This window comes from Sciurus carolinensis, chromosome 3 (assembly GCF_902686445.1).
Source record: "Sciurus carolinensis chromosome 3, mSciCar1.2, whole genome shotgun sequence".
NCBI lineage: Eukaryota > Metazoa > Chordata > Mammalia > Rodentia > Sciuridae > Sciurus > Sciurus carolinensis.
In genome coordinates, this window is record NC_062215.1 from 36052045 (window position 1) to 36062474 (window position 10430).

Here is a 10430-nt window from a genome sequence, read left to right on the forward strand (position 1 = left end):
ACCCCGCACTCTTTTTTTTTTTTAAGCCTGCTCTTTTTTTTTTTTTTTCCTTTTTCTTCTTTCCTGTGATGCTGGGGATTAAATCCAGGACACTTTACCACTGAGCTACATCCCCAGCCCTTGTTATTTGTTAATTAAGAACTGGGTCTCACAAAGTCACTTAGGGCCTCATTAAGTTGCTGATTCTGTCCTTGCCACCCTCCTACGTTAGCCTCCTGCTGGGATTACAGGCATGCACCACTATGCACAACTTGCTCTATCTTTTGTTGCTATCTCAAATTAAAAGACATACAGGGTTAGGGGTGCAGCTCAGTAATAGAGTGCCTGTCTAGTGTGTATGAGACCTGGGTTCAACCTCCAGTACCCCAAAGAAGAAAAAGACAAAATGATGCACATGGTATTCTGATAAATCAGTGTTACATGGTGTTGACATGCAAATAACATGTCTCCTATGGGGCTGTATCCTGGTGTTCTGCTTTCTCATGGTTTTTCTGTAGTCTTCTACTTCATCCAGATTGAGTATCTGTATTTCAGTGATATTTCTCCTAGCCTCTGTACTAGTATACTAATAATATTGTCTTTCTGAGTAAAATATAAATGACTTACTAAGCAGAGCAGACTTGAGATCTAATGCACATGTAAATTGTTTCAGTATTCTAAAATTGAAAAATAAACAGGTAATTCCTATTTGTTTTTGTCAGTTGGAAACATTCAAAAATTTTCCCCCCCAAAAATTGACCATATAAGTAGAAATTTTATGCAGGTATTATAGTTGTGATATTGGTGAATAAATTCATGTCTGTATTTACTCAGACTCTAGTTTGGGGTTTTTGTTTTTGTTTTTTTCCCCCTATCTTATCTAGTGTAAGAAAGGGGTAAGTGACAGAAAGAGTGATGTATCTCTGTATGACTATTTTTTTTTTTTTCCACTACTGGGGATTTAATCCAGGAATGCTCTACCATTGAACCCTTATATTTTTTATTTTGAAATGGGATCTTGTTAAGTCATCCAGGCTGGCCTTGAACTTGAGATTCTGCTGCCTCAGCTCCTGATTTGCAGGGATTACTAGTGCACCACCGAGCCTGGCTGGATGACCATTTTAAATACCCTCACTACAATCCCCATTCATCCTAATCCCTCTCCCTGCAGGTTGTAGATGAGCATGAAAGCGTGGAGCAGAGTCGGCGAGCACAAGCTGAGCCCATCAACCTGGATAGTTGTCTCCGTGCTTTCACCAGTGAGGAGGAACTAGGGGAAAATGAGATGTACTACTGTTCCAAGTGTAAGACCCACTGCTTAGCAACCAAAAAGCTGGATCTCTGGAGGCTTCCCCCTATCTTGGTATGTTTCAGCCCTATCCTTGAGGGAGCAGTAGTCTAGTATAAAGGAAAAAAGCCATTAACATGAGTTTTTGTTATTTTTTAGAATAACACTTGTCCTGTAGCAGTGTTTAAAATATTTTCTGTGCAAGGTCTTTATATTGAGTATGGAGGTGAATTTTTCTTAAAAATATTTATTAGTTCCTATTCCAGAAGAGCTTACACATAGGAGAGAGAAGTCATATAGGCCAGTAACTACAATTCAGCACAACATGAGAAGTGCCACAGGTAGTATAACCTAATGAATTAGAACTCTGGAACAAGATAAAGACTCTTCCAGCTCTTTGGAGAGAGGATGCTTTAGGGTAGCCCTTAGTTAGACTACAGGAGAGTAAACCAACTGGGAGCTTCCATTGCCCACTGAGTTTGGTCACACAACTGTCACACTGCCAAGTTATATGTGTGCACATAAACACACTAATGTACAGAACCTTATGTGTTCTTTTGGATTTGATTTACTTCTTCCCTCTCCTTTCATGGATTAGGAGACTTTCCTTTTGTCCATCAGAAGAGTTTGAAGTGACAGATTGATTTAAGAAAGCATTTTCCTGCCAGGTGTGTTAACACACACCTGTAATCTCAGCTACTCGGGAGGTGAGGTAGAAGAATCTCAAGTTTGAGGCCAGCCTGGGCAACTTAGGGAGACCTAGTGTCAAAGAAAAAATGTCTGATACTATAGCTCAGTGGTAGAATGCCCTGGGTTCAATCCTCAGTAGTGCTAAAAAACAACAACAACAACAAAACATGTTTTTATTATGGGTAGAAGTTCCATCAAATGTAACTGTAAAGCCAGGCAAGATGGCACACATCTGTAATCCTGGCAACTTGATAAGTAAAACAGGAAGATAGCAAGTTTGAGAGACCAGCCTCAGCAACTTGGCAAGACCCTGTCTTGAAATTAAAATACACAGGGCTAGGGATGTAACTCAGTGGTAAAGCACCTCTGGGTTCAATCCCCAGTACGAAAAAATTAAAAAACAAATTAACTGTAAGGTACTAAGGGGTTTTTTGTTTGCTTTTTGAGATGCTGGGGATTGAACCCAGGGCCTCATGAATGCTAGGCAAGCACTCTACCTCTGAGCTATACCCCTAATAATACTAATATATTTCAACCAGACATTATATATATATTTTCTCATGTCTTCATCCTACTATTCTGTGAAATGAATGTAAGTTTTTCTTTCCTTAGACCAGAATAGTTTCCCAGGGAAGGATGCAGAAGAAATTGATAGCACTGATTTAGCTAGCTCCAGGAATGGGAACTAGGGGAAGGGAAGACAAGGGCAGTGAGGGAGAAATTTGGGAATAAGGTAGGTAGGAAATAGGGAGACTTCTTTAAAATTAAGGTGTATTTTGATAATTGTATAACCATTACATAATATATATCATGGAGTAAAGGCACTTATAAAATATATTTTCAAGGTCTTTAAAGAATAACGATGTTATATATTCTTGAACATTTGTATGTGTTAGACTTTTTTTTTTTTTTTTGGTACCTTCAGAACACTTTAACACAGGTGTTTCCTACCTTTTCATCTCCAGATTATTCACCTTAAACGATTTCAGTTTGTAAACGGTCGATGGATAAAATCTCAAAAAATTGTTAAATTTCCTCGTGAAAATTTTGACCCTAGTGCTTTTTTGGTACCAAGAGACCCAGCTCTGTGCCATCGTAAACCACTCACACCCCAGGGGGATGACCTCTCTGAACCAAGGGTTCCAGCAGGAGAGGTGAAGAAAGATGTCCAGAGCTCTACAGGAGAAGAAGATGTGCTCCTGAGCAAGAGCCCATCCTCACTCAGTGCAAACATTACAGGGAGCCCAAAAGGTGAGGAGGCCTGGAGTGGACTGAGAGAGGGACTTTCTTGGGCCCCCCTGTACACCACATATTTCCCTCTGTCTTCTACTCTGAAGGAGCTGCTTGGTGGGAGTGGGAAGAACCTATCTGAAATGAGACTTATCTGTATTTGAACTGTGTGACTTTTTTTTTTTAAGGTGAGTTTAATCTGTTTACTTTTTAAAAACTATTTATTCACATTTTATGTGATGCTGAGAATCGAACCCATTGCCAGGCAAGGACTTTACCACTGAGCCACAACCCCTGAACTGTGTGACTTTTAGCAAAAGATGTATCCTCCCTAAATCTAGTTTCTTAATGTGTAAAATGGAGAGAATACCAAGTTCACAGTGTGAGGATTGAAATATCAAGAGGGATATACTTTATATAATGCTTAATATGTGATAACATGAATGATAGTTGTCATCCTTGTTCCCTTATAGTTGAAGCTCTCAAAAGTATAGTCTGGGAAACCCACAGGAGTCCCTAAGACTTAGGAAGTCTCAAATATCAAAACTGTTTTTATAAAAATACTAAGATAATATAGTCATCTCTGGGTATCTGAATTATCTTTTAAAAATCAAGATCTGCACAGTTTCAAGACCCGCCTCAATAACTTAGTAAGTCCCTGTTTCAAAAAGGACTGGGGGTGCTGGGGTTGTAGCTCAGTGGTAGAGCACTTGCCTAGCACATGTGAGGCACGGAGTTTGATCCTCAGCACCACATAAAAATAAAAATGAACAAAATAAAGGTATGTCCATCTACAACTAAAAAATATATTTTAAAAAAAGAGAGAGAGAGAGAGAGAACTCGGGATATAGCTCAGTGGTAAACTGCCCCTGAGTTCAGTCCCCAGTACTAAAAAGTTAAAAATTTTTTTAATAATCAAGATCTGCCCAAAAGAGGTGGTACACAACTGTAATCTCAGTGACTTGGAAGACTGAGGTAGGAGGATCCTGAGTTCAAAGCAAGTCTCAGCAACTTAGTGAGGCCTTAGGTAACTTAGTGAGACCCTGTCACAAAAAAAAAAAAAGATAAAAAAATAAAAAGGTCTGGGGATGTGGCTCAGTGGTTAAGTGCCCCTGGTTTCAATCACCAGTACCAAAAATATATATATAAAATAACATAAAGATCTGGGACAAATAAAACACAATGATAAGAAATAATAAAGCTGAGTATAAGCACATTCTATAGATCTTACTAAAATACTGTTGTTAGAGGTTGAACTGTATCCTCCAAAATGATATGTTGAGATCTTAACCATCACACACAGTCATCCCTTAGTGTCCATGTGGGTTTGTTTCCAGGACCTCCCTTGGATATGTATCCAAAATCTAGATGCTTCAAGTTCCTTACCTAAAATGATGTAATATTTTGCATATAGTATGTATATATTCTCCCAGTATACTTTAAATCATCTCCATGTTACTTGTAATTACCAGTGTAAATGCTATAAAAATAGTCATGCAGCATTGTTTAGAAAATGATTGAAAGAAAGGAAGTCTGTACATGTTCAGTACAGATAGAATTTTTTCAAATAATTTTGATCTTCAGTAACTTTAGTCTATTAATGTGGAAACTTCAGATAAGAAAGGGCAAGTGTGCATGACTTTATACTTTCTCTCATAAATGTACAGTGAGGGCTGGGGTATGACTCAGTGTTACAGCACTTGCCTAGTATGCATGGGGCCCTGGGTTCAATCCTCAGCACCACATAAAATTAAAGGGATTGTGTACACCTACAACTAAAACAAAATATTTTTATAAATGTACAGTGAGTCAAAGACAACATATCATGTGAATATATCATCACTTTGACAGTGAATGTGCTTGTGTATTTTGTTTTTTAAATTCCTTAGTTTGACTTTCTAATACAGAAATACTAAAAGATAAAATACAAACAAAAGTTCTAGGAGCCCCAATAATTTTTGAGGACATAAAAGCAGGTGGGGATGGGAAATAGTGACCGTGAAGGTTAAGTCCCACTACTATACAAACTTTTATGTGAGGTGGAGTTTATCCCTAGTACTATACCTAGTAATAATAAGTACTTAATAAATGGTTATATTTTTGTCTAATTTTTAAAAGGAGAGGAAAGTGTTTATAAAGCTCTTTAGTTTAATAATTATATTGTTTTGAACTGATTGTGACATAAATCACTTTCATATACTGTACATTTTCAGGGTATTGCTGCCTAAAGTATTGGCTATATAATATAAAGAGTAGCCAGTCAGCAGTGGCCAGTCAGGATTCCTCTATCTTTACCTTTATGTCTACATTTGTGAATGCTGGCTTCAAAGTTAGCATATGGTATCTGACTTACCTTGTGGCATTTGGATTTATGAATCTTTCTTTTATCCCTTTCACAGGTTCACCTTCTTCATCAAGGAGAAGTGGAACCAGCTGTCCTTCCAGCAAAAATAGCAGCCCTAACAGCAGCCCACGGACTTTGGGGAGGAGCAAAGGAAGGCTCCGACTGCCTCAGATTGGCAGCAAAAATAAATTGTCGAGTAGTAAGGAAAATTTGGATGCCAGCAAAGAGAATGGGGCTGGGCAGATCTGTGAGCTGGCTGATACCTTGAGCAGAGGGCACATACTAGGAGGCAGCCAACCTGAACTGGTCACCCCCCAAGACCACGAGGTCACTTTGGCCAATGGATTCCTTTATGAGCATGAGACATGTGGCAATGGCTACAGCAATGGTCAACTTCTAAACCACAGCGAAGAAGATAGCACTGATGACCAAAGAGAAGATACTCATATTAAACCTATTTATAATCTGTATGCAATTTCGGTAAGTAGTTTATTATGTGGTTTTCAGAGAATAGAGTCCACACTTTTCAGTGGTTTGTTCACTTACCTTCATTTGTTAATCCCAAGCATTTTTTAGCACTTGCTTATTTGCTAGACTTTGTGCTTGGTGATAGCAAAATAAAAAAAGAAATCCTGGCCATTTGAATAGATTCCATGGAGCTCAAAGTGTGATTCAGGAAAATGGTCATGTAATTAGCATAAGTGGGGTCAGAGGTTCAAATTATTCATTATTATGTGTTTCTAAGGAGTTTTGCTTTCTAAAAAATAATTACAATTATAAAATTGTCATTTACTCACACAAGGTTGGGACTTATGGCATTTGTTTTTTGCTTTTTGTTTATTTTATTTTTAGAAAAAAATTAGAAGGTTCCAAAACATTTTCTCTTACCCATCTAATCATCAGTATTCTTTTGCTCAGATCCTAGTGCTCTGCCTGGCTATAGTACTGGTGACTACTAACACACCCCCACTTTCTTCTCTTCTAGTGCCATTCAGGAATTCTGGGTGGGGGCCATTACGTCACTTATGCCAAAAACCCAAACTGCAAGTGGTACTGTTACAATGACAGCAGCTGTAAGGTAAATATTCTCAATCTGAGTGAAAGTTGGAAACAGAATGTCAATAAATCTGGGGAATATTTGTTGAAAGAATAGATTTTCTTCTCAATAGGAAATAAGTATTTCTGTTAGGATCAGTGTATAGATATTGCCAGTATTAAGGTACCAAAGTGGGAGGAGGGTGTGCAGAGTAGAGAATAAAAATGTGAATAGAAAAAAAAAAAAGGAAAAGGAGATATTAGTTTTGTTTGTTTGTTTGTTTTTGGTGCTGGAGATTGAATCCAGGGTCTTGTGCATACGAGGTAAGCACTCTACCAACTGAGCTATATCTCCAGCCCCGGAGATATTGGTTAATGAGAAAGAATTCCAATCTTTGGGGGTTTGGGGAAGGTACTGTTTCGTTTTCATTTTCTTTTGTTTTTGTTTTACAGTATTGGGGATCAAACTTACCTTAGCACATGCTTGGCAAGCGCTCTACCACTGAGCTACACTCTCAGCTCCAATATTTTGAACTATTAGAATTTGGGGGATTTTAGGTCATTCTTTTGACTCGTCTTTGGTTATAATACTTTCCCAAAACAAAAGTTAAAGATAATGATATTCATTTTCAGGGCACATAAGAGATAGCTGACATATTAAATTAATTGGAAGCAATCAGGTTTAGTAATTAAAGAGGGTTATTCATCCTTTCCCTGGAAAGGCTTAAGAGCCAGCATAGTGATGGCTCTTCTTTTATTAAAGGCTTTTCTTACTCCTTCAGGAACTTCACCCTGATGAAATTGACACCGACTCTGCCTACATTCTTTTCTACGAGCAGCAGGGGATAGACTATGCACAATTTCTGCCAAAGATTGATGGTAAAAAGATGGCAGACACAAGCAGCATGGATGAAGACTTTGAGTCCGATTACAAAAAGTACTGTGTTTTACAGTGAAGCTACCACTCTGGCTGCTAGACAGGCTGGTGGTGAGGGAGATGACTCCTTGTAGCTGACATTTGGCAAAAGCATCGCTGAAAGGCAAGCTAAATGTAGTTATTTTATCCTGTGACCCTGAAGCACAAAATAAAAATCCTAATTAAAATAGCAGTTAACTTTAAGAGTAGTAATAATTTTGTTTTGAATTCTCTCACAAGCTCTTCAACAGAGAACTTTCAGGCAGATCCCACCATTAGCCTGTAAACAAAAGGGTTTGGCACCAACCACCTGGGACCAAATAAGAATTAAATTGTGCTTGTCCAGATATGAACAAACTTGTAGTGAGTATAGAGTTTACCAATAATCATAATAATATACTAAGGATTTCCTTGGAGTCAAAGTTAAAAAAAAAATTATAGTGTTGTCTAGGGACGACATGATATGCTACCTCCTTTTTCCTGAAGTTTTATTCTATTATATTGACAAGATGAAGAAAGCAAGATCATATAGGCGTGCAAGTGATTCTTATGGCAAAGATGCAGATTTTTCAATTATTTTTTAAACCTTTTCCCTACATTTCCCTTTCTTGCTTTTTGTTTTTATTGTTGTGTTTATGTTTGAGACACAACCAGTCACTGTTGGCAGAGGCATGTATAGTGGTCAGTCTTAGAAGGAGAATCCCTTAAAAACTACGTGCCTTCTACCCAGGGTCTTTGTTGGGAGACCCAGTAGAAAGAAAAAGCATCCTGGGAAATCCATCTAAAGTGGCCCTCCTGATAGAGGCACCTTACTTTTAGGATACTTGAAGTGTCCTCAGAAATGTGTATCTGCTGAGTGTAGCAGGGTAGTTGCAAGTAATTGCACCATCATCCCATGCATGTGTTGCACAAAGAGCTTCTAGGAAGGTAAGTGGCATCAGAGCTAGATGGTGTTTCACATTAGTGCTTGTTTTGTTCTTTGTTTCTTTGTTTTGCACTTTAAAAAAAAGAAAATACATGCAAACAAACTTACTTGTATTTTGGTGGCTCTAAGGGCTATAAATTAACTTGACTGGGGAATTTTCCCCCATCATGTTGTATTTAAAAACAAAACACGTAACACATCCCAAATGTTGATAGTTCATAAGTATTTTTTATGAAAGTGGTGGGTTTAGGAAGTAAACTTCTGTTTTATTTGCATGCCCATTTGTTTTTATTTTCTTTTGATTTTGAGTATTTGTCCCTTTTTTTTTTTTTTTTTTTTGCACTAGTCATCAAAAGTATTTCTTTACTGACTTCATTTTTTCCTCTGATTACTCAAGACTGGAACAAAAATATACATATTATTTATTTCTGGAAGCATTTTTTTCCTGTGTTGTTTTTAAATATATATTCAAAGGAAATGTGTCTGCTTATTTTTTGGTCTTTTTAAAAATTTATTTAGACCCCAAATGTTGATTCTTATTTACTGTCAGATTCTATTACCCTTCCTTCCTTGCAGGTAGTAAATACCAATGTATTTAAGCATTTGTGTTCTGATATCTGAGGCCAGTAACTACCTAGTTCTTCTGAGAGCATTTGGAAAATTTGTCTTAAATGGTTAAAAAGATGACTATCATTGCAAGTAGGAAGGAATGACCTAAATGATATAATAAAGTCAGACAAAATGCATACTTTATAGTTTCAAGAGTTTCCATTCCTACCTGGACAAGCCCCATGATAAAGTAGAAGTTTTAAATAATTTCTTTACTGGTGTTTTATTTAAGCAGGTAGCACAATCTACTAATGTTTGGTCTGTGTTTGTTATATTGGTTGTAATTAATTTTTTTAATTCATGAACTAGCAGAAAATTTATTAAATTAACTATTAACTACATTCACCTTGTAAATTTCTGTATAAAACTTGTTGACAATGCACTGACTTTAGAAACATGTACATAAATAGAGTGTAAATAAAATAGTGTTGATGTACTGAAATATGAACTGTATAAAAAAGTATTGGTAATTGTATATGGAGTGTACCTGTTTCTCTGTAACTATTATCCAAACAAATTAAAACTGTGGATGCCCATGTGCTGTTTTTCCTCACACAAGTAAACACGAAAAGTCAACTTCTTCAGCCTTTTTCTCTGTGACCCTGCTTTAATTCCCTCACTCGAGTACCTTTCTGACTTAAAGAGTGGATGCTCCACCTCTGAGGGCAATAATAGGGTGAATTTGACTTAAACATGACTCACATCCCTTTTAGAAATTATTCAGAAGACATTGAAGGGAGGGGGAAGAAGAGAAGGGTAGAGAGCTGGTAGTAAACTGAGAATGGATGGGGGAGGTCCCCCAGTAGTTTTCATACTCAGTAGGAGATGAGGTAAAGAAGAAGAAAACTTGTCATTTGTTTCATGCCTTGAAATGTCCCTAGTTTCTAGAGGGTACTGAGAAACAAGGGATGTCCTTGGTTGTCTCTCTGGGAGGTCTCCAAGGAAGCAGTTGGCAGTGTTCATAACAAATGAAGATTTAGAGTGTTGTTTTTTGTTTTTTGTTTTTTGTTTTTTTTTTTTTTGTAATCCTAAAATTTTATTCTAATTTTTGCAATCAAGTTGTTTTTAACATGACTTTGTATATTCTAAGTAGTGTCAGTTGTTATACAGGAATCTGGAAACTAACAGATATAACCTTGCTGGAGATATAAACTATCAATTATTTCTTAGATATGGTGAAAGGGATGGGTGTTTCTAACATGTTACTGTTATTTAAACCTTGACTTCATTTTACATTTTCTTAGTGTATTTTAACCTATTGACCTTTACATATACTTTGCATTTTCTAAATTAAAATAAATTTTAGTTACCTACAAATATGGTTAGAAACATAGTATTTTTCTTTTAGTTTGGACTGTGACATGCCTATTCTCTAAATTTTTACATCATTGGGGAATGTATGTGCTTATGCTGA

General features: G+C 36.9%; 1 protein-coding gene across 3 annotated transcripts in view; it reads left to right on the top strand.

The window, feature by feature from the left end:
• Usp32 (ubiquitin specific peptidase 32) overlaps positions 1-10010 on the top strand; it is a 192882-nt gene extending 182872 nt beyond the window's left edge. For 2 of the 3 annotated variants that reach the window (XM_047544720.1, XM_047544722.1), the window contains exons 24-28: positions 1151-1342; positions 2923-3208; positions 5587-6011; positions 6517-6609; positions 7349-10008. In XM_047544720.1, the coding sequence (XP_047400676.1) occupies positions 1151-1342; positions 2923-3208; positions 5587-6011; positions 6517-6609; positions 7349-7522 (1170 nt within the window). In that variant the 3' untranslated portion in view covers positions 7523-10008. Of the gene's footprint in view, positions 1-1150; positions 1343-2922; positions 3209-5586; positions 6012-6516; positions 6610-7348 lie in introns of all 3 variants that reach the window. The other variant, XM_047544723.1, reaches the window with a different exon arrangement.
• The last annotated feature ends 420 nt before the right edge of the window (positions 10011-10430 follow it).